The following is a 23,054-nucleotide window of genomic DNA, read 5'->3' as shown; positions in this document are numbered from 1 at the left end:
CCTGGTTCCAGATTGAGCCACAACACAACCATAGAAAGAATCCCTACCTGCCCCCTAAAATTATTCCTGAGCTTACTCATGGACCTAGCCCTGAGCCTGGTCCTTGGCTGAGCCCTGACCTTTGTCCTGGCCACAGGCTGAGCCTCCCTCTTTCAAGGAGGTATGCCTGACTGCACTTTTGTTTAATGTGGAGGACAGCTACCAACACGGACAGGATTTTCTACTGAATAGAAAAAAAATTTAAAAACTTATTGCCAACTCCAAACAAAGGAAGAGGAATTCCCCAGGTTTCAAAAATGAGAGAAATTAGAGCCAAGAGAGTGAGAGGAAGCTGGTGCTTCCGTAGTCCAGGACAGGATCTCGAGTCTAAGGTCTGGCGGTTGGGGTTCTGATGCCCCATAAAGCCAAGAGATGTGATTGTGGACCCATGAGAGGTGAGAGCTAGAACCAAGCTCAGGAAGTGGAGTTAGCATCAGTAGAACTGGAAACCATAAGAGAAAATGAAAAAGACAAAATAAGGTGCTTAAATACGAAATCTAAGAGAAATAACAGAACTCATAAGGAAAGAACAGGACAATACCAAAAAAAAAAAAAGTAAAGGTTAATTTTAAAAGGATCCCTAAAGAATTGTTATTGAAACAACAAAAGGTGAAAAGTGTAGCCACTGAAGTTAAAAAATCTGTGTCTGGGATAAATAGGATTCCTCCGCTGCAGTGTGACTGGTTGTTCCGCAGACCCAGCGGTGAAAAATAGGAATTAGAAGACAAATGTGAGGAGATTACTCAAAACACAACAGAGAAAGATAAAGAGATGCAAAAGAGCAAATTGCCATTAAGGGGTATGTATGGAGGACAAGTGAGAAAATCCCAGCCTCATGGTAGTCCCAGAGGGGAAGAATTAAAAGGTTGGGGAAGAGGTGATGTTTGAAGAACAAATGACTAAGATTTACTGAAAAGGAATGTGAGGCTCCACTGTGAAGAAGGGTAAGTCCCAAGGAGGAAATAAAAAACGAATCTACATCTGGAATTGTCACAGTAAAACTTCACAACATTGTAGACAAAAAGAAATCTTAATTGCCAGCGAAAGCTGGATGAACTTAGAAAGGATGGTTAGGCTGACAGCAGACTTGTCACAAGGACAGTAGATCCTAGAAGACAATGGAACAATGACTGCAAAAACTGATGTGAAAATGCTTTTCCACCTGGTGGGGAATTCTGCCACGTAGCTAAGCCCACTCATTCACAAGTGAGGCAGAGAAGCTAGCACACTTCAGGCCCCAGGGTCCCAAGGGTGTAAGGCTTGTCACTGGGAGCGGATGCATCACTCTGATGGATGCCCCCATACCACTAGGCAGCTGGGCCTGGTGGGTGAGTCCCAGAAGTCTCCTTCCAGAGGCTATCATATAGCCACGCTCAGAAGGGGCGAAGGGGGGCGTGGGCAGCCTGGGTCTGTAATCCAGGGACCCAGGGCCTCTGGGCTGCTGCTGTCTGAAGAAACCAGTGAGCAGCTGAGCCTCTTTCCTATCTGCCCCGTGTCGGGTATTCCCTCTGCTGCCGCATGACCCTCATCTTCCAGGGGCTCAGCCTTGCAGCTCAGGTCAGCATCATCTTCACCAGCTCTTCCTGAGCAGAGTGGGGAAGGATGACGAGGGGACAGCTTAGCACAGAGCCTCGTTCCTGCTAAGCCAGGTCACAGTTTTGGTTGAAGCTGGGCACTAGCTCGCCGCTGCTCCATTGAGGGGTGGGGAGTCACTCCCACTCCCAGGGGACAGCTGTCCTGGGAATCCAGCCCACTTGCCAACCTTCTTGAGAAACACCTGGTTTGAGGTAGCTAGGACACGTCAGGATTTCCCCACGTTCCTAAGGCAGCCCACCATCCAGCGTTTGTATCTGCAAGTATAGAAATAAGACGTGCTGCCTCATTGCTGTGTCAGGTGCATGTCACACTGGCGAGAGCTAGTCGGATATTCAGGGTCCTGTAGTCTAGAGAGAAGATGGCCTCAACGGCTGGAAAGAAAGAAAAGTGTGATGACAGAAAAACCAGGTGGCAAGGGTGGCTGCTTGCCACTGACAAGGTCGGGGAGAAGCACAGTCCTGCAGGGGACAGGAAGGAAGGGCCCCCTGGGGCGGGATGGTGTGAGCAGAGGTGGCGCCCGCAAAATGCAGGGTTGAGGAGGCTGGCAGAAATGGGAAGGAGAGGAAGGGTCCCTGAGGGAGGGTCCGGGCAGGGACCCTTCCAACACAGGTGGCAGGAGGAAGAGGGCAGAGCACCCCCAGTGCCCTCCTGCATTGGGGTGCCTCTGGTCACCACGTGCTCACCTACTCAGCTTCAACAAGGGTGTGCTGGGCTGCAGAGGCCAGTGGGGACCCAGGCCAGGGTCCGAAGCCCCTCCTGTCCGTCTGCTTTCCCACGATAAACCTGGAATTTCTGGGTCCCTTTGTCTTTAGGGATGAGAATGTCAGGGCGGCTGCCGTGCCAGTGTGTAGCCTAACTGGCCGCGGCCTGGTGAACACACGAACCTGCCCTCTGTTAGAAACACTGCACAGAATGCCCCAGAGTGACCAGTGAAGCCATCAGTGGCCTCAGAACTTGGTTTTCATGGGCTTTGCCTTTCCTCTAAAAAAACTTGAACTGAATATGATTTAGTTGTGCATGGATGTCTCCATATGTGTGTGCATGCGTGTGGAGGTGCACAAGCATGTGGGTGGATATGCGTGTGCACATTGGTGGCTGTACGTGTGTGCATGTGTGGGAGTGGGCGTGCGTGTGTGTGCACGTGTAGATGTGTGGATGTGCACAGGTGTGTGTGAGAGCATGTGTCACATCTGTGAGTGGACTGCAGACGCGTGTGTGCACACACACAAACATATGTCCCTGCTTGTGGTTGTTTCCATCTTGCATTTCAAGCCGTGTGTCAACTTGGCATTGGGTGTATTTGCCACTTGTGGTCTGATGGGCGTGTGTAGGTTTGGGGCTATAGGGATCTGGGAGGTCCTGGTGTTTGGGAGGGCTGGGGAAGGGGGCCGGGTGCTGAGGGACGAAGCCTGCCTCTTACCCCCTTTGCTCTGTTTCTTGATTCCAAGCCTCCATTCGGAGAAGGAAAGGGGGTGAGTCACCTGCTGTGTCCCCAGGGCCCCAGCTTCGCCTGACCCTATGCAGGGAAGTACTGGTGTGTGAGAGGTTCCAGCTGTAGTCCCGGTGGTCTGGGAGCCTGGGCTGTACCCTCTTGGTGACCTTCTCCCTGGGATCTGGTGGGGGCACAGTAGGACCTGGAGAAAGACAGACAGGGAGTTCCCAGGGGTGTGGCCACCTGGGGGTGTGACAGTGAGGCTCAGTCATGGACCCTGGGGCTTAGGGGCTCGTGGAAGACTGGAGCCGGGGAGGGGGTCCAGAGGGCCCAGCTGTGGCACTTGCTTGTGGAACATGCTGACCGTGGAAGGCGGCGACGGCTGGTGGGCACGGGAGTGTCAGGTGCTTGACTTGCCCTGTGTTGCTTCCTGCTGCCTATGCTCTGGCGTCCCCTGTGCCTGGTGTCAGATCTATTTCGGAGTCAAGCCCAGTGTGACAGTCCCTTCCGAGCAGGAGCCTGGGCCCCGCAGCCCTGGGGTGGGGGCTTGGAGCTCCCTGCCCAACATTGTCCGGACTTGTCTTCGGCACCTCTCGCTCCTCCCTTCAGGCCTCAGCCCCCAAGTCCTCCGAGGCTCCTTCCCGTGTGTCCAGCCTCGTCCAGCATCCATGTGGGGACAGAGTCTGGGCCTGGACTCGGGTCCAGCACTTGGGGCCTGGCCTCGGCCAGCCTCGTCCACCTCTCCTGCACAGGAGTCTGGGCCAGACAGAAGCCCGAGGTGATTGCAGCCCCTCCTTTGTCGATGTGCCTGGTGCCCGTGCGTCCCTACCTCTGAGGCCCGCCGGGCACATGCTTACCTCATCTTGCAGCCCATGCTCTCCTGCACGACCTGCAGCCCTGTGAGTTCTCCTTTCCCACATGAAGTGCTTTCCCTAGTGTCTTTTCAGGCATTAAAACCAGTGACGAGGTCTCCCTCTAGGGACACTTGGCTGCACACCTTTGAGGCTGGCACACAAGCTATTTCTGGAACACACTGGCTTTGTCCTCTGCTCATTAGCGGGGCTCCCAGGGTGCTGTACTGTGGCCTGCACGCTTCCCCCAGGGTAGGGGCAGTGACAGGCGAGTCATCTCCCCGCAGGCCCTCACCCCCTCTTGTTGAGACAGTGGGTCTGCCTGTGCACACACACTTCGTGTCCCGACAGCTGTGTCCGTGAGGGTGGTGCCCAGACCTGCTTCCCAATGGGCTTCACTTCCTCCTCTAAGTGTCTAAAGAGCTTATTTCAGAAGGTATTCCCTGATTCTGTTGGGGGTTGGTGTTGCCCTCACTGGCTTGTAGTTCAGAGTTTTCGGTTCTTTCTCCCTTGAAAACAATTCTCATCTGGCCTGGGCACTGCCCCCGGTGGCAACAGTATCTGCTGCGCCACCCCCACAGGGTCGCTCTGTCGGGTCTCTGCCAAGTTCTGGGCCCAGAGACACAGCCTCTGAATGCACAGCTCAGGTGAGCTGGTGCCCCGAGACCCGTGGGCGTGTTGCCTGCATGCCAGTCTGATGTCTTCATCTTGGGCCTGTGATCCTGGCACTCAGTCTCCTAGCGCTTCTTGGGTAGAATGGGGGTGGTGGCACTGTCTTCATGTGGCTGCCGTGGGCGGAGAGCACAGGATCCCAGTAGAGCTCTGTAACCCGGAAGTCATCAAGGACTTAACAGGTGGTGCTGGTGACCTTGGCTTCCAAAGGGCAGTCATTTCATTACAAAACGAGGACCCTCTATTGCATGAACCTGCTGTGCCCTTGGGGCTTGGAGATGGGCTGGCTGGGCACGTGTTGCTGGTGCGCTGGAGCGTGTTGCGCTCCTGTGCTCAGGCCCCAGGGAAGGGCACCAGCTGTTTGGGACCGGAGGCCTGTAGGCGCTGGGGTCAGGAACGGCCGTGTCTGGCAGGCACAGCTGTAGCATTCGTTTGTCGGTGCCGATTCTCAGGACACTTATGCCTGTTCCATCAGATGAGGAAACAATGTCACAGAGATGTTAGGCCAGGACAGTCAGTGTATGGGGTGGGTCTGGTCTGGGCCTCCCACTACTCAGAGGAGTTTGTTTCCTCACCTCAGCAGCTGCTGGGCAGGTGGCAGTTGCCGACCACAGTTCTCCCACATGGAGACTGAAGGGACAGGGTGACGTGACACACGTGCCGCCAGGGTTGGCGGCACAGCCCTAAGAGTCGGCAAGGGCTTTGGGATTTGGATCCTGACTGACAGGTGGAGTGGGTGAGGCTGCTGAGGGTCAGCGTGACAGCCAGGTGGACACTGGAGCTGTGCCCCACGTGCTGGACCCGAGTGGACCCACCCCAGTCATCCAACCAGAGCCGAGAGCTCTCAGACACACGTGTTTGCTTAGCAAAATTACCAAGTCACGTTAATGATTAAAAACCGCTTTTAAAAGCATCAAACCGCTTTAATTTAAAAACAAAAAAGCTTTTCAAATAATGGATTTGAGAGGCTCGCTGAGTCTGGTGGCTTTCCCCCTGGGTCTTCCTGCCCCTCCCCCGACCGCTTCCCAAGGGGCCGGCGGAAGCCCCTCAGCCTGCCCCCCTCATCCTCTGCTCGGCACCCCCATCCTGGATGAAGGTTCTGTGGCCTGGTCTGTGCAGAACCTGTGTTGGGGGCCTAGTGGGGCGCTGGGCTGTTTGCAGTTCATCTGTCTTATTCACGACTTTTGTGGGCCTCAGCTGTACATCGGGGTCCGTCCTGGCGTAGTGGGGACACACACTGTCGTGCCCTGTGCTGAGGACAGAAATGAAAGGCACAGAAAACAGTGATCCTCAGCAAGACCTGGGCTTGCGACTGCCCTGCCCCAGTCCTCTAATGGTCAGTCAGGCTTTTCCTGGATGGGTCCGTGGGGTCCCATGGAGCCTCCCTGAGGACGCAGAGGCAGGCCGGAGCGGGGTCCGCATTCTGGTGTGTGAGGGGCTTGTATGCCTGGGGACCGAGGATTCTGAGCTGGGCCCCAGGGGCCTCGGCAGCACGGGGCGGACGCTGCGGTGTGGCTGCAGGGCAGTGGTGGGCTCCAGGTCCTGGCGGCTGAGACAGCGCCTCCTTGGCTGTGCAGAGAAACTAGACGAGGTCCTGGCGGCTGCCGCGGAGCCCACACTGAGGCCAGACATCGCGGACGCCGACTCAAGAGCTGCTACCGTCAAACAGCGGCCCACCAGCCGGAGGATCACCCCGGCGGAGATCAGCGTGAGCCGCCTGGGGGGCGGGGCGTAGGCTACGGGGAGTGACGCTGGGCGGGGCACTTTCTGGGGCGGGGGTCCGTCTTTTGTACCCCACTCCAGGTCTCCAGGTGGGCTTGTGAAGGACCCACAGCCTCTCCTGGAGACACTTGGGTTCATCAGCCCCCTGAATGCCCACAGTTGGACATGTGTTGAGTTCTCATTGCGCTGGCTGTGGCTTTCAATGCCTCCTGCCTGAGGCAGGTTCTGTGCCAGGACCAGCTAGAGCACCCTGTTCATGCCACATCATGGTGTGTCTGTCCCCCAGCCCACTTCTCCCACTTGGTGCCTCTGAGCTGCTGCCCCAGCCTTACCGGGTGGTGCCCAGGGCCGGTCTGCTCTGGCTGTGGCTGCATCAGCCCCACACAACAGTGCCCAGGCCCCACCGGCTGTGCCCCTGCTGTCTGTGCGGGCACCACGGCAGCAGCACCCGTGGAGTTAGTGCATGGGGTGTGTGATCTTAGGCTCAGGAAGAGGATGGTGGGGCTGGGTGGGCACCTGGGAGCCCCAGGGCCCTAGGACCTCCATATACGCTCCCCAACTCCCACAGTCACTGTTTGAACGCCAGGGCCTCCCAGGCCCAGAGAAGCTGCCGGGCTCCCTGCGGAAAGTCATTCCACGGACCAAGTCTGTAGGTATGGCTGGGCTGGGGGCTGCACGCAGTGGGAGGAGTGGGGCGGGGCTGGGCTGGGGGCTGAAGCCGCGGGGAGGAATGAGGTGGAGCTGGGGCGGGAGGACCCTCTGCCTCCCCGACCTCTCCTGGGTTTCCAGTTTCCCTCAGAGCCCTGCCTCCCCGGGCCCCAGCCTCAGAATCTCATGTGTTAGTGGACATGATGTGGGGGTCAGCCTTTCCCCAAACCCAGAAATACTTTGTGAAACAGACCCTTGAGTCTCCCCGCATACCCCCATCCACCATTCCCCATCCTGTGGGCGCTCCTCCCCCAACCACTACTCCACTTTCAGTGGTCACCCCATCCATCTGCTCCCATCCTGTGGTCACCCCCTCCTACTCCTCCCACTGACACCAGCATCCCATCCCTGAGTCTTCTGTCTTCTATCCTGGATGCCTGAGTACATGCCATGTTTCTGGTTCTAAAACTACCCTCCCCTTGAACCTGTATTGCTCAATACCTCTCCTGTCCTTCACAGCCAGTTTTCTCTGGAGTCACCTGGACTTGCCGTCTCCCATCCCCCACCTGCTCTGTACCTAAAACTGAAATTGCTCCCACCAGACTCACCAGGGCTTTCCTCCCGGTGGACACTTGAGCAGCCCTCCTTTCTGACCTCAGTTAGCATTTGATTTTGCTGCTTCCTGGTCCATGAAACTTCTCCCAGTTTTCCCCTTGGTTCTAGTGACATCTGTCCAGTCCTTCCCCCACCAATATGGATCCTTCTCAAGGCCGTGTCCTTAGTCTCTGCCTTCTGCGCCTGTTTCCTGGGGACCTCATCACACCCCGGCTGCTGTCACGCCCCACCCGTGGTCATTTCCTCTCTGACCTTAGGCCTGGCCATCTAACAAGCCCCGCCCACTGCTGGTTCCTCTAGGCATCCAGTCCCCTCACCTGTTCACCTGTCCATCCACCCACAGACCTGTTTGCTTTTCTGTCCATCCGGCCACCTGTCATCCATCCAGCCATGTGCACCTCACCCCAGCTGTCATCTGTGAACGAGTAAATGCCCATTCAGCACTTAGTCCAGCTGTGTTATGCTCGCTGCTTCCTGTGATACCAAGAGTAACCCTGTGGAAGTAACACTACTAGTGCCTCCATGTACAGGTGATGGAACGGAGGCAGAGGTCAAATGACTTGCCCAAGGTCACACAGCTGCCTTATCTGTCTTCTGTTCACCTATCTGGCCAACCAGCTGCCCAAACCTCAATGCCTCATTCATCCCAGGCCCCCAGATGATGGGTGCCCACTCTAGGCTGACCCCGGGCCAGGTGTGGGGGCTCAGTTGGGAGAGGTGACGCGTGTGCAGGCAGCGCAGCTCAGCAGTTACCTGGTGAGTGTGAAGGAGCATGTACGGGTGGAGACGACACCACACTGGGGTGTCAACCACTGGGGTGTCATGGAAGCCTGGTGGGAGGGGTGAGCTTAGACATGGAGGAGAAGTGGGGGGGTTCTGGAAGATGATGGGTGAATTGCTGATAACTGCCATCCATTGTGTGTGGCATGGTCCTTGGGCTTCTGTGGGTCATTTCTGTAGGTGGAAGTGTGGGGACGAACGTAGATGACACTGCAACATGACACTTGGAGCCGAGAGGCACTCTCCCCCCACCCCGACATCCCTGGCCTAAACCCTGGGTGTCCTGCATGGTTTCGTTACTCTCTGCTCCCCAGACAAATCGGGGGTCTGCCTTCTTACCACCTTTGCAGCCCAGCCTGGCCTCCGTGTCTCCTGTACCACACAGCTCTGGTCTCGTGACCTCCTGCCAGCTCTACCTACTGGTCCATCCCTCTGGTCAGATGGGGCCTTGTGCAGAGCAGATAGCACTCTCATCCACCAGGGGACCCTCTGTGGTCTCATTGCTTTGGGGTCCTCTCCTGGTTCCTCCTCATCTGTGTCTGCCTCCCTCTGACCTGGTTCTACCAGCACTCACTGTTGCCCACCTGCCCTCATTCTGCCCAGGCCTGTCCCTCAGCCACAGCCAGCGCCAGGACTGACAGGTCCAGACCTAAGTGCATGCCCAGCAGGAGACGGGCCCTGGTGGGGGTTGCAGCTCTTCCACATCCGTTCCTCCCAGACCTCCTGCGCTTGGGCTATGAGTGAACTCAGAGGGGCTCGTCTTCAATCCGCCTTGCCTTGGTCTGTGCCTACTGCCAACACGAATGTTGACTTGTCACAGTTCTGGGGCTCCTACCCCTTGTCCTGGCTGTGTGGTCCTGGGCACACGATTCAGTCCTTGAAACCTCAGGATACCTGACCCATAAACATGGGGACCATCTTGAACTTATCTCCAAGGCCACTGCGAGGCTCCCCAAGGCTGCTCCTGTGTGTGGACGCAGGGCCAGCATCTCGGGCCAGCCCAGCAGGTACGGGGGAAATGGCTCGCTGCTGTGGTCAGGGTAGAGGGCCCCACCCCACCTCAGATGGCAGCAGGACAGACCCCATTTCATCCCAAGGCCAGTGAGTTGTCCTCACCCCAAGTTAGAGCTTGGCACACCAGACCTCTTACAGCCCCCAGGAGCACCGGCCTTCGCTGTGTGGCAGACTCACAGGCTATTGGGAGTTTATCTGCTGCACAGGAAGCAGCGGGGGGAGCCCAGGCACTGCCCTGTGTCTAGTGGGGGTGGAAGGCAGACTTCACGATGATGACAACAACCTCAGCCGCCCCCCTGGGCCACTTTGGGCTGCTTGGCCCTGTGCTCAGTAGTAATGGCGCCAGTTCACTCAGCCCCTGAGATGAGGAAACGGAAGTGCCAGGAGGTTAAAGGACACCACACAGCAAAGCCTCTGCACAAAAGCCCACCCTTGCTGTACCGGGGATCCAAGAGCTCTGTGCAGGACAAGACACAAAGATGTGGGAGGCCTGGTGACAGCACTGCTGGCCAAAGGAGGAGTGGTTGGGGACAGGCAAGCTGCGTTGTGGTGAGTTCATAAAAATATAGCCCAGCCCAGAGTGAGGCCAGGTGTAGATGGGAGCCATTCAGCTGCTCACCTGGACTGGGCCATCGAGCATACCTGCAGCACAGGTGTCCATGAGGAGTCCTGCCAGGTTCTAGCCAGGCTGCAGGAAGACGGCCCCTGAGCACTCCAGCCCTGCTTGCTCGGACCCTAATGACGTCTGAACAAGGCAGGCAGAGTGGGGTTCACTTCAAAAGTCTGTTGCCCCTGAGAGAGCCGAGGCTCAGAGGGGCTCAGGACCTGGCTTGGAGCCACACAGCCAATAGGAAGTACAACTGAACCGAGTTAGGTGGTCAGCCTAAAATGGTCAGTTCCATTTTAATCCTCCTTCCTGTCCTTCCTTCCATGTGACCTTACTGCATTTCAGGGTAACCGCAGGGCCTCTTGGCAGCCTCTCCTGGTCCCTTCCCAACCACGTGGCTCTCTGGGCTTCACTTTGCACCAAACACCCCTCACCTGGGCGTCAGCTCTCCTGCCATAGGCACGGCTCCACTGGCCACAGTCCTGCAGTCCCCTTACCCACAATGCATCACTCCTGCTGTGGGAGAATCCCCCTCATTTCTGACCATCTCCCTTCCTCCTGCCTCGGGGGGCTACCAGGCCGCCCAGTGACGCTTGCTCTGCTGCTGGTTCTGCGATGTGCTATCTTGGGTGGGAGGCCCTGCACAGGCTCCCCAGCTCTCCTCTGCAATTCTGTCCCCGTGACTGGGGGCTGCCCCTATGCTCTGGGGTGTCTCCGTTGGACCCTCTTGATGTCCCGAGGCTTGGGCAGGTCTTGGCCCCAACCCGGGGAGTCAGTTTGGGTCCTTTCTCACAGCCTGCGCTGGTGGGACCCTGTACCCTATGTCTGAACTGGTACCTCCCAAGTTTCGCAAGAACCTTCCTGAACCACCACGGGGCTTGGGGCGCAGGTCTTGAGAACCCAGGGAGGAGTCCAGCCTGGGGGTCTTGCTCAGATCGCCTGCTCCCCGGCTCCCCGAGTGCCTCCTGCTCTTCAATCCCAGCCCCCACACCTGGTCTTATACCGTCCTCCGGGTGGGGCTAGCGCCTCCCTGCTGATTTATAAGGGACGTCCTGGCAACTCCTGCGACCGGCAACGCGGCTGCCCTGGGATGGAGTCGCGGCAGGGTCGGCCTCTGCGGAGGGCACGCTCTGGGTCCGGAGGGGGCCCTGGAAGGCACGGGTCCCAGCACCTCGCCGGTCTCACCGGGGCCTCTGTCCGCAGGGGAGGATGAGAAGCTGGCGTCCCTGCTGGAGGGGCGCTTCCCGCGAAGCACGTCCATGCAGGACTCGGCACGAGAGGGCCGCGGCATCCCACCCCCACCGCAGACCGCGCCACCACCCCCGCCCGCCCCCTACTACCTGGACTCGGGGCCGCCCCCCGCCTTCTCGCCGCCGCCCCCGCCGGGCCGCGCCTATGACACGGTGCGCTCCAGCTTCAAACCCGGCCTGGAAGCGCGCCTGGGCGCGGGGACCGCGGGCCTGTACGAGTCCGGCGCGCCCCTGGGCCCGCTGCCCTACCCGGAGAGGCAGAAGCGCGCACGCTCCATGATCATCCTGCAGGACTCGGCGCCCGAGGCGGGCGACATCCCCCGTCCCCCGCCCGCGGCCACCCCGCCAGAGCGCTCCAAGCGCCGGCCGAGGCCACCGGGCCCCGACAGCCCTTACGCCAACCTGGGCGCCTTCAGCGCCAGCCTCTTCGCGCCATCCAAGCCTCAGCGCCGCAAGAGCCCGCTGGTGAAGCAGCTGCAGGTGGAGGACGCACAAGAGCGCGCGGCCCTGGCCGTTGGCAGCCCGGGCCCGGTCGGCGGCAGCTTTGCCCGCGAGCCCTCCCCGACGCACCGCGGGCCACGGCCGAGCGGCCTCGACTACGGCCCCGGGGACGGTCCCGGGCTCGGGTTTGGCGGCCCGGGCCCGGGCAAGGACCGGCGGCTGGAGGAGCGGCGCCGCTCCACCGTGTTCCTGTCGGTGGGAGCCATCGAGGGCAGCCCCCCCAGCGCCGACCTGCCCTCCCTGCAGCCCTCTCGTTCCATCGATGAGCGCCTCTTGGGGGCCGGCGCCACCACCGGCCGCGACCTGCTGCTGCCCTCCCCTGTCTCTGCTCTGAAGCCATTGGTCAGCGGTCCAAGCCTTGGGCCTTCCGGCTCCACCTTCATCCACCCACTCACCGGCAAACCCCTGGACCCCAGCTCGCCCCTGGCTCTTGCCCTGGCAGCCCGCGAGCGGGCACTGGCCTCCCAGACGCCCTCCCGGTCCCCGACGCCCGTGCACAGCCCTGACACTGATCGCTCTGGGCCACTTTTTGTGGACGTTCAAGCCCGCGACGCTGAGCGAGGGGCCCTGGCCTCCCCAGCTTTCTCCCCGAGGAGCCCAGCCTGGGTCCCCGTGCCTGCTCGCAGGGAGCCGGAGAAAGCTCCCCGGGAGGAGCGGAAGTCGCCCGAGGACAAAAAGTCCATGATCCTCAGTGTCCTGGACACGTCCCTGCAGCGGCCAGCCGGCCTCATCGTTGTACATGCCACCAGCAATGGGCAGGGGCCCAGTGGACTGGGGCCCGAAGAGGAGCCCCCCAGCACCCCGGAGCTGGCCCCTGCACCCACACAGTCAGCCGTGGTGGCAGAGCCCCTGCCTAGCCCCCGGGCACAACCCCCTGGCAGCACCCCGACAGACGCTGGGCCAGGCCAGGGCAGCTCAGAGGAGGAGCCAGAGCTGGTATTTGCAGTGAACCTGCCACCTGCCCAGTTGTCCTCCAGCGACGAGGAGACCAGAGAGGAGCTGGCTCGCATCGGGCTGGTCCCACCCCCCGAAGAATTTGCCAATGGGGTCCTGCTGGCCACCCCACTGCCCGGCCCAGGCCCCTCACCCACCACGGTGCCAGGCCCGGCCTCAGGGAAGCCGAGCAGTGAGCCGCCCCCCGCCCCTGAGTCTGCAGCCGACTCAGGGGTGGAGGAGGCCGACACGCGTAGCTCTAGCGACCCCCACCTGGAGACCACAAGCACCATCTCCACGGTGTCCAGCATGTCCACCCTGAGCTCCGAGAGTGGGGAGCTCACCGACACCCACACCTCCTTCGCTGATGGACACACTTTTCTACTCGAGAAGCCACCAGTGCCTCCGAAGCCCAAGCTCAAGTCCCCACTGGGGAAGGGGCCGGTGACCTTCAGGGACCCTCTGCTGAAGCAGTCCTCGGACAGTGAGCTCATGGCCCAGCAGCACCACGCCGCCTCTGCCGCTGGGCCTGCTCGTCCTCGCTACCTCTTCCAGAGAAGGTCCAAGCTGTGGGGGGACCCCATGGACAGCCGGGGGCTCCCCGGGCCTGAAGACGACAAACCAACTGTGATCAGTGAGCTCAGCTCCCGCCTGCAGCAGCTGAACAAAGACACGCGCTCCCTGGGGGAGGAACCCGTCGGCGGCCTGGGCGGCCTGCTGGACCCAGCAAAGAAGTCGCCCATCGCGGCAGCTCGGTGAGCACAGCGGTGTGGGGAGGGTCCTGTCCCACATCCACGGGCCTCCCTTGTCCAGCCATGGCGCTCTCTGTCCCACCCCTCCCTGTCCTCTCCCTGTGCCCCATCCACCTCTCTGTCCTTGATCTGGCCTTGCTGTGTCTGTCTGGGACAGAAGGCGCTCAGGGGCCTCAAACACCAGGGCTTCTGTCCTCTCCATCCCTGTGGGTGCTGACAGGGAGCCGAGCGCCCATCAGAGACCCAGGCGGGGCGTGAGCCTGGAGGCTGGCTGACCAGGGGTTCCTGCAGCTCCCACCCTCGCTCCCGACCAAAGCTGCCTGCCCGATATGCGTCGTTCTGGGGCCCACTCTGGAGTTGCACCCCCTCCCCAGCTATTTGGCTTTTCTGTGGTCCTGGGCACTCCCCCCATCCTCCCTGTGCCCTCGTGGCTGCCCTGTGTGGTTGGTGCCACCTTTCTGTAGCTGCCTTCTGCCTCTCTTCCTTTTCCTTTGGGGACCCACATCAATTTCTACTTTCTGCCCCAGAAACATCACTCTCTCGGCACCATCTCAGAATCCCTGAAACAGACTCCTGTCTGTGATTTTGAACGTGTGTTAGAAAGCCAATCTTAGATGGAAGTCACACCACCTTTTGGCACCCCATCTGGCCTCCTGCCTTCTCCATACCTCCACCCCCCACCCCACCCCCCCATCTGTCCTGCTCTCCTACCTTCCTTCCTAGGGTGGGGACTTGAAGGGACCACACTGTGCCCTGGAAATGGGGGGAGGGGATGGTCTGGCTGGGCAGAAGTTTCCGGAGCCCCTGGGCAGGTCCCTTGAGGACCCCATGCCCAAGGCTCCACCCTCAGAGGGGAACCCTGTACGCTCCATGGATGCTGATGGGAGAGCTGGTTCCTGCCCATGGGTGCTGCTCTGAGGCAGAGCTGGTCACCCCCCTGGCAGGCCTGTCTGCCTTTTCAAACTGCCTTTGCCTTCCGTGCCCCTTAGACCCCACTTCTGGCTTTGCGGGGAGTGTGTGAGGTGCCACCTCCTGACTCCTTCTTGCTGCCTTGAGGACTAACGTGGAGGGCTCTTTCCTATCCACTTGGAAGGCAGAGTTTAGGAAGCAGTGAGAGATTCAGGTGTTACTGACAAGGGCTTCTCTGGTCTACCTTCTTCCAGTTAAGGACTCAAAAGATAAGTGGGGGCTAGGGAAGCTCACAGTGCCCCTTGAGTGGTCCAGGAGTGCAGCCCTCCACCTTCATCCAGGGGCTTATTCTGCGGCCCTTGCCCCTTTTTGCCTCTTCCAACTCCCAGCTGAGTTCGAAAGCTCTGTTCCCAGTGTTGAAAGAGCCCTTAGAGTGGAAATTACTGGGTGTGACAAGTGGTGTCCAGTTGGGATGAGCCATCTGGTTCCCAGGCCTCTGCAGGACCAGACCCCGGGGGGAAGGGGTTCCTGGATCCAGCCTCAGCCAGCCCCCATCCTCTCTGCTTCTCCCCCCGCCAGCCCTCTGTTCCTCTGTGCCCCTTGGTTCTGGTGAAAATTAAAGCCATTTAATGTGGGTAGCACAACACCTGGCACAGTGCAGACCCTCAATAAACGTTTGCTAAACGGATGAAAGAATGACGCTCAGTGCAAGTGCTGTCTTTTGTGATTTGAGGCCTAGGGAGGCGGCTCAGGACAAATGCCACAGGACAGGCACACGTTCAGGGTCACTGGGTGTGGAGCCCCCATAGTCAGGCTCAGGTGAGCCCAGATCTTGTCACTCACTCTGCTGGCTCCATGAGACGGCTGGGGAAGTCCCAGAGCCGGTGGAGCTGATCATGCTGAGCAGGCATCTTCCAGCCCGCCCCTGTCTGGACACGCCTCGTGCTGTCATCTTCAGCATCCCTCCTCTGTCAGGCTGAGGAGCTCTTGTCCCCTGGCTCTGGGTCGTGCCAGGACCCTGTGCCTGTTCTCTTTCTTGGACATAAGGTCGGGAAGGGCAAGGCCTTCACATCCCACTGGAAAGCAAGCCTCTCTCACTGAGTTGTTCCTGCAAAATTCCAGCATCTGATTGGCTTCATGTGGTCCCCTGCTTTCCCCTGAACTGGTCACTGTGGTCAGGGAGATAGGGCTGTCATTGGCCAGGTCTGGGTCACTTGCAGGCACCGGGCATGGGGTCAGCCCCCCCAGTGAATCTCCAAGGAAAATTGGGCGCTGTGACCAGAGGTGCCAGGTGCTGGACAGCCTAGAACAGATGTCCCTTGTGACACGGCCGCACCAAGGTGGGCAACTCACTTCATTCCCTGATTGGCTTGGGGTCAGATGGCCCTGGGTTTCTGCCCTCAGCAGGTGGCCTGTGAGCTCTGTGATCTTGGACAAACCGCTTGTTCCTCCCTGTGCATGGTGAGGGTCACGCGCATCGTGCACAGCTGCCGCGCGGTGGGCACACTGCCGGAGCAAGTGCCATCTTTGCCGCTGTGAGCGGCCAGGCCCTCAGCGGCCCCTAGGTTATGTTAGAGTGTCCTCGTGCTGGAACCTACACGAGGCTGTCCTGTCAGCCCCCTCATCCTCACACCCATTCTGTTAGCCGCACAGTCCTGTCATCTCTATTTTCCAGACGACGAAATGGGTTCTAACGAGATCCGCTGCATCCAGTAAGTGGTGGCGTCTGTCTGACCCCAAGCCCAGCTCTCTGTCCTCTCTCTGCCCACTGTCATCTGGAGCCTCTGTCCTTAACCCCTTCTGGTGACAGACTCTGGGCTTGTGCACTGTGACACCCTCACACAGACGTGCTCCTTCTATAGACTGACACATTATCAGGCATGTGTAACGTGCACGCGTGCTGTGAGATCACTGTGTGAGCCGAGCTCTCGGGCTGCCTTTCCCTCTGCTCGTTTCCTTCTGCTGCTGCTCACACTTCCTTCCTCCCGCCCTCAGACCTGGGAGAAACCTCGGCCCTCTGCCCTCAGGCGGGAGCTGAGCAGGGCTGTGCTACCGAGTCAGCCGTCCCTGTGGCCTTGGTGGCCAGAGCCTGGCACTAATCTCTCATTCGGAGACGACAGTGCTGCTGCTGCCTTTTCGAGACAGTTTCCTTCCTAGCACTGTTCCTGGCAGAGGCCCCAGGGCAGCTGCCATGGCCACCTGGAGCATCACACCTCTGCATCTTGTCCCTGGTCCCCATGTGTTCCTTTGATCCTCCGAGACCCGCCCCTGTCCACCCACCTTCCCCACTGATGGCTCAGCCCAGGCCCTGCTGTCCTCCAGCCACATGTGCTCTGCTGCCTGAGGTCTTTCTGGGCAAGTAGACCTGCCCGTATGTCACAGATTTGAAGCTCAGTGACCTGTGGAAATGACGGCTCATCTGTACGGGTGCCTTCTTTGGTTTGGGGGTGCAAGGTCCAGGACCTTTGGCTTTTTGGGACATTGACCCCAGACTACCCATCTGCTCTGAGTTCCATTTGTCTTCCAGGCCCCATGGTTGTGGCCTGAGGTCACCGTGCCACCCAGTTTTACGGTCTGTCACCTGTGGTTTTATGGGGAAAGGGTCACAGGGAGTAGCTTTGGAAACACATAGGTACAGCGATTTCTTCCTGCCATACTTCTCAGGGCCTGGGTGTCTTGGCCTCTGTGGTCTCACGCCTTCTGGATCTCAGGCAGCTTCACTCGTTTGTCTGTCGCAGAAGCCCTAACAACACTGCAGAACCCTGGTGACCCGTTTGGGCCTTGTCCTGGTCACAACCGCGGGCACCTCAAGGCCTGTGGGACCAGGACCTCAGGAACCTGGACTGACCCTACTGTGTGTGGCTGGGATGGTGCACTGGGGCCAGGATGTGCCCTGCCCTTGCAGGTCACACGAAGTTGGGGACACATGGTGTACCCCCAGGAAATGTGACCAGGGTTTCAGGAGCCCTGAACTCTGCCCCGGAGCAGGAGGGGGCCGCAGAGGGGATATAGGGAAGTTCGCAGCACACCAAGCTTGGGCCCGGCAGAGGGAAGTGAGAAGCAAGCCGCCACCACCGGAGGTCGCTGTGGCACCCACAAGCCTGCGCCTCCTTCCGTCCTCCTGCGCAGGACTCTGTTCTCAGGTGACCCAAGGCCTGGGCCTGCATCTCAGGCACCCGCGCGAGTGCCCAGGCAGAGGCCAGGGCCGGAGGCTGGACTTTTCTTGCCCATTGGTATTAGGGGGCCAACAAGTAGTGTAGCCTGGGAGTGACATGTCACATTATTTTTGTTTGATGACATTTTTTCAGGGCAGACTGTGTTCTTGGGTTTGTGTTAGGTACCAGGGGTCAAGGAAAACAGTGAGGAAAACAGTGAGGTGACAGGTCCTGAGTGACACTTTAAGGGTCTGGGTCCAAAGGTGGCTGCGGGCTGAGGAGCAGGGCCTGGGTTAGTGCTGGGAGCTGGTGACCTGTCAGTCACAGGCGCGAAAATGTGGAGATGCTGACGGTGGATCCCAGGACCCTGGAAGGGGAAGGGCTGTGGAAGGGAAAGCATGTTTGCAGACCCTGTAACAGCTCAGGAGACACTGGCTGGGCCTCACATGTGGCATTCTTGGGCACCTCGGCCATCGCGAATGGTGGGAGTGCATGACAAGGCCCAGGAGAGTGTGAACTAAGAGGGGAGCTTCCCATGTGGGGGGGAAGGGTTAGAGGAGAGGGCACCTTAAAGGGAGACAGGTGCACAGGCCAGCAAGGGGTCCTGCTGACGGCCTTGGCAGCTGGGGGCAGGGGACGAGACCAGACCCTATGGCCAAGCCAGGAGGAGGAAGCGAGACAGTACGAGAGTCAGACATTGGTGGGGGCCAGGCCTTGCTCTGCCGCAAGGAGGAAGGCCACTGGAGGCCGCGGGGTAATGGTGCCTGTGAGGTGTGTTAGCGGGTGGTGGCCCAGAGGCCCTTTCGGAGGCTGACAGGTGCTGTGACGTGGCCATACCACGGTTGGGGAGGCAGTCAGAAAGCTGAGAGCAGCAGTGGACAGCGCTGGGGCTCCTGCCATGGGACAATGGGGCAGACCCGTTCCACAAGAGGAAGGCAGAGAAGGGCAGATACCTGGGCCACGAGGTGCTCCCGCTCCTCCCTGCTGTGCCCTGGGCCATTTCTTTGGCTCTTCTGCTAGGCCATCTCCCACATGCTTTGGGCAACCTTAGGCGTGTGACTGTTCCCACTCTCCCAGCCAAGGGGAACGTGGCCCCTCAGTGCCTCACTCGTAGCACCTCCTGGCACCAGCCCCTCATGCCAGGCCTCCAGCTCACCCCACCAGGCAGGAGAGCTGCCCAGACCCTGGGCTCAGGCCAAGCCCCCACCGTCACGGCGTGGCTGTGGTCCTGCCAGCTCGTCAGTGTGCTTCTGTCACAGCCAAGACTCCAGGTACACCTGAAAGGGCTATACTGAACATTGGTCTTCAGGGTGGGGCCAGATGCAGGCCCCAGGCTGGGGTCGCGGTGTGAGGGGCTGGCAGGGGCCAGTCCCACAGGACCCAGTCCTCAGCCTCCCTAGCAATCGCCAAACACCCTTGATCGTCCTCTGCTGCCCTCACCACCGCCCCCTGGTGGCTCGGAGACCATGTTGGTGGAGCAGGGAGGGTCCTCCACTCAGTGTCTGTCATGTGGGCCCACGCCAGGTGTCCTGGGAGCCCCTCTGCACTGGCCTCTTCAAGAGGCTGTGCTCTGGGTTTGAGCCATTGGGAGGGAACAGCAGGGAGAGGCTGAAGGGAGGGCCAGTGGAGGGCCAGTGGTGGACACATCGAGTGGGAGGGGCTGCCCCTGCACAGGTGGGACACCAAGCACAGCTGCTTCGAGGGTGCGAGGGAGGATGCTGAGGGCAGCCCCTGCGTGGGGGTGCACCCAGGGCAGTGAGGGAGGCCAGACAGCAGAGTGTCAGGGGACATGACACACTCCCAGACACCAGGCGTCTGCTGAGCACTTGCCACACAGCGTTCCAGGTAAAGCCTGTGGTGGCATCGCTGTGGGCTGCCGTTCACACACTGGAGGACAGGTCACCTGGGCAAACCAGGAGCCCACCCAAGTCTGCCCAAGGCTGGCCTGCACCCCGCCACCCCCAGCAGCTCCAGAGTGGCTCCCTGCCATCACGCCTGGGCCCAGCACACCTGAGCTCTGGCTGCACCGGGTGGCCGGCGAGGGCTCCCAGCACCTGGCCCTTCCCGTGGCCATGCCTGTGGCTGCTGGGGTCCCACTGCTCCCTTCCGCCCACTTGCATGTGGCTGCACAGTCACCCTGAATGCCGGCTGTGTAAGTGTGTGCACCCCACTCCTCTCACTGTCTGGCACCCGCCACTTGGCTGTCCACTCTGCTGGCTTCGTGGAGCTTCAGTGACACTGGCAGTCTCCTGAGGCTTCTCTTGCCCACAGTAGGGGTTGGGGTAGGGTATGACAGTGGGCTCTCTCTGGGGGGCGGGGGGTCACCCAGGCAGGCGAGGGACTGGAGGTCTGTGGTCCTGTCAGGTAAAGTTGGGCAGTGAGGCACCATCTGTGCACGTGTGTACGCATGTATGCACACCCGTGCTGCTGTGTCCATCATGAGCAGGCTCCTGCCACTGCTGCCACATGTCTGTGGCACGTGTGGGTGCTTTCCTGCTGTGCTGTCCTGTGCAAGGAGGCCGAGTGTCATGGGTGTGTCACCGTCTCACACCTGTCCTGCGCCTGCTGCTGCTCTGTGGGGCATGAACACCCCTGGCGTCTGTCCCTGATGTCATGAGCTTGTTCCGTCTTGTGCTGCCGTCAGCCTTCACATGGCTCAGCCACCCCTGAGCCAGGCCAGGCTTTCCTGAGAGCAGAGCTGTGTGTGCGCAGTGCTGGGGGACCTGCCAGTCTTTCCCTCCAGGGTTCAGGGGATGGGGCAGGCTGTCAGGCATGGGGAGTCAGCCCGTTGCAGTGAGAGGCCTTCTTTGCTGTGGCGTGCTGGTCTTGGCGCCCACATAGAGAGGAGGGGGCTGCGGGTTTTATTTCTCGTTATTCCATCCAGTCTGAGGATCCCCCTCAGCAGGGCACTGGTTCAGACCTGGGCACCAAGCAAAATGGGGGGCGTAACCATGGAGTCCCACCCTCCTTCTTCTTCTGGCCCTAAGGCTACCCTACAGCCCAGCTCCCAAGCGTCCTCCTGGCCGCGGGCCCCGCTCCCCTCCTCGCGCCCCCACCTCGCCTGGCGCCCCTCACCTGGCCTTGACCCCTCTCCCTCCGCAGGCTCTTCAGCAGCCTCGGTGAGCTGAGCTCCATCTCAGCGCAGCGCAGCCCTGGGGGCCCGGGCGGCGGGGCCTCCTACCCAGTGCGGCCCGGCGGCCGCTACCCCGTGGCGCGGCGCGCCCCGAGCCCGGTGAAGCCCGCGTCGCTGGAGCGGGTGGAGGGGCTGGGGGCGGGCGCGGGGGGCGCGGGCCGGCCCTTCGGCCTCACGCCTCCCACCATCCTCAAGTCGTCCAGCCTCTCCATCCCGCATGAGCCCAAGGAGGTGCGCTTTGTGGTGCGGAGCGTGAGCGCACGCAGCCGCTCGCCGTCGCCGTCGCCGCTGCCCTCGCCAGCCTCCGGCCCCGGCCCCGGGGCCCCCGGCCCGCGCCGGCCCTTCCAGCAAAAGCCGCTGCAGCTCTGGAGCAAGTTCGACGTGGGCGACTGGCTGGAGAGCATCCATTTGGGCGAGCACCGCGACCGCTTCGAGGACCACGAGATCGAGGGCGCGCATCTGCCGGCACTCACCAAGGACGACTTCGTGGAGTTGGGCGTCACGCGCGTGGGCCACCGCATGAACATCGAGCGCGCGCTCCGGCAGCTGGACGGCAGCTGACGCCCCACGCCCACCCACGCCCCGGCCGCCCTGCCGGCAGGGCCCCCACCCCACCCCCCGGGCCGCGGGCTCGGCCTGCCCCACCACGGCGCCCGGGCCAGGAATGTTGCATGAACCGTCCTGTTTGCTGTCGCTCGGAGACTTGCCCTGTACATTGCTTAGTGCCCTCCCCGGCCGGCGAGCCCCCCAGCACTCGGCCAGGAAGGGCGCGGGCCAGAGGCTGGAGCGAGAGGGGTGGGGCGTGGGGTGCTCCGGCCGGCCATCTCCCGCACAGCTCCTGGTGGCTACTGTCCCAGAGGGGGGACCTAGTCCAGCATGCAAGGTCAGGACACTCCTTGGTGACTGGGGGGTGGGGGGAGACATTGGGGTTCTCGGGTGGGGGCCAAGGAGCCCCCTGTTTTGCATATTTTAATCCACTCTATATTCGGAACGAGAAAAGGAACAAATATCTCTGTCCTTAATAGCGTCCCCTCCCCTCCCCTCCAGCCTCCTACTGGTCCCGCTGTGGCTGCCCAGTCTTCCATCTCTGGCCCCTTACTGCCACTGCCACCCCACATGGGGCGGGGGACGCTCCAGCTGGTCTGGGGTTGGCCAGGGTCCTAGTAGCCCGCCCTGGGGCTCTGGCTCCGCCTTCCCCCCTCGCTGAGTTATAGTGAGCCCCACCACCCTTCAGGTGCTGCGTGGAGGAGGGGCGGCAGGCAGCGAGTCCCGCTGGCGACTAGCTCTGTCAGGTGGCCTGGGAGACCATTGCCCTGGGTGGGGCAGGCCCCTGGCACCCGCCCCCAGCCATCTCCCTCACAGGGCCCCTCCCCAAGAGGGGTCTAGCCTCCTTCCCACACTGTTGGGCAACTACAGCAGAGACGCCTCTCTGCCTCAGACCCCAAAGTCTCCTGTGCCCCCCGCCCTGTGTGTGTGCACATGTGCGAGTGTGTGAAACTCTGGGTGTGCCTGAGTGCATCGGAGCCCTGCGTGTGCCTGAGTGGGGAGCGGTCCTGAGGGCCCCTCTGGACTAGTGGGGGGCTTCGCAAGTGTGCTCAGGGTGCGTGCCTGTGAAAGCACCTGTCTCCACTCCAAAGAAAGTGACGCATCCCGCACCCTGGGACCGTCTGCCCAGAGCCAAGCCCAGCAGGAGCCGGCTTCCCTGGTGAAGCTCTGCTGTTGGGGCGGCCCGTGCGGCCGTGGAGGCAGTGCCCCCTTCAGGCTTCTGGGGGGTCCTAGGGAGACCCCTGGAGTCAGGCCGCCGTAAGCCCTGGGGAGAGGCGAAGACCCCGAGGACCCCCCAACCCCCCCGTACTGTGACTCCTCACGCTCAGCAATGACCTGTGGGGTGGGGGGCTCTGGGACATTTTAAACCTAGGGTTTGGAGTCTGGACTAAGCTCCATCCACGTCACTCACAAGTTTCTGTTTATATTTCTAGCTTTTTTTAATAAAAAATAAAAAAAAACCAGAAAAGAGAAGTTTTCACAGCCCAGGGGCCTGGCACGCCGGTCTGTGCCCGCCCACCCCGTCCCGGCCCACGGCCCCATTCCCTGGGCAGAGTCACACCCAGTAACCCTTTCACTAACAGACCAGGTCACACACACAGCAGCAGTCACTGTAACAGACTGCCACATACACACTCAGTCTCACACTCACCTGTGGGTTTTTGGTTCCGTTCAATTTGGGTTTTTAACTTTACAGGGTCAGTTCCGCTTCACCCCTCCTTTTGTATGGAGTTCCATCTGGGGAATTTCACCCCTGCTCCAGCCCTGAGGCCTCCTGACCCTGACGTTGTGATACACCCCACAGAGATCTATGTTTCTTATATTATTATTATTGATAATAATTATTATAATATTATTATGTAATAAATTTATAAGAAATGAAACTTTCTCAGTTGCCTG

General features: G+C 60.4%; 1 protein-coding gene across 1 annotated transcript in view; it reads left to right on the top strand.

Annotated features, from left to right (window-relative positions):
- The window catches only part of SHANK3 (SH3 and multiple ankyrin repeat domains 3), a 46,528-nt gene extending 23,474 nt beyond the window's left edge, over positions 1–23,054 (top strand). The window contains 5 exon segments of the mRNA XM_033117551.1: positions 3,084–3,107; positions 6,168–6,298; positions 6,881–6,965; positions 11,180–13,415; positions 20,579–23,054. Coding sequence (XP_032973442.1) covers positions 3,084–3,107; positions 6,168–6,298; positions 6,881–6,965; positions 11,180–13,415; positions 20,579–21,170 — 3,068 coding nt within the window. The 3' untranslated portion in view covers positions 21,171–23,054.

The sequence above is a fragment of the Rhinolophus ferrumequinum genome, chromosome 10, assembly GCF_004115265.2.
Source record: "Rhinolophus ferrumequinum isolate MPI-CBG mRhiFer1 chromosome 10, mRhiFer1_v1.p, whole genome shotgun sequence".
Taxonomy (NCBI): domain Eukaryota; kingdom Metazoa; phylum Chordata; class Mammalia; order Chiroptera; family Rhinolophidae; genus Rhinolophus; species Rhinolophus ferrumequinum.
The sequence above is the reverse complement of the archived record's forward strand: the minus strand, read 5'-3'. Positions and strand labels throughout refer to the sequence as shown.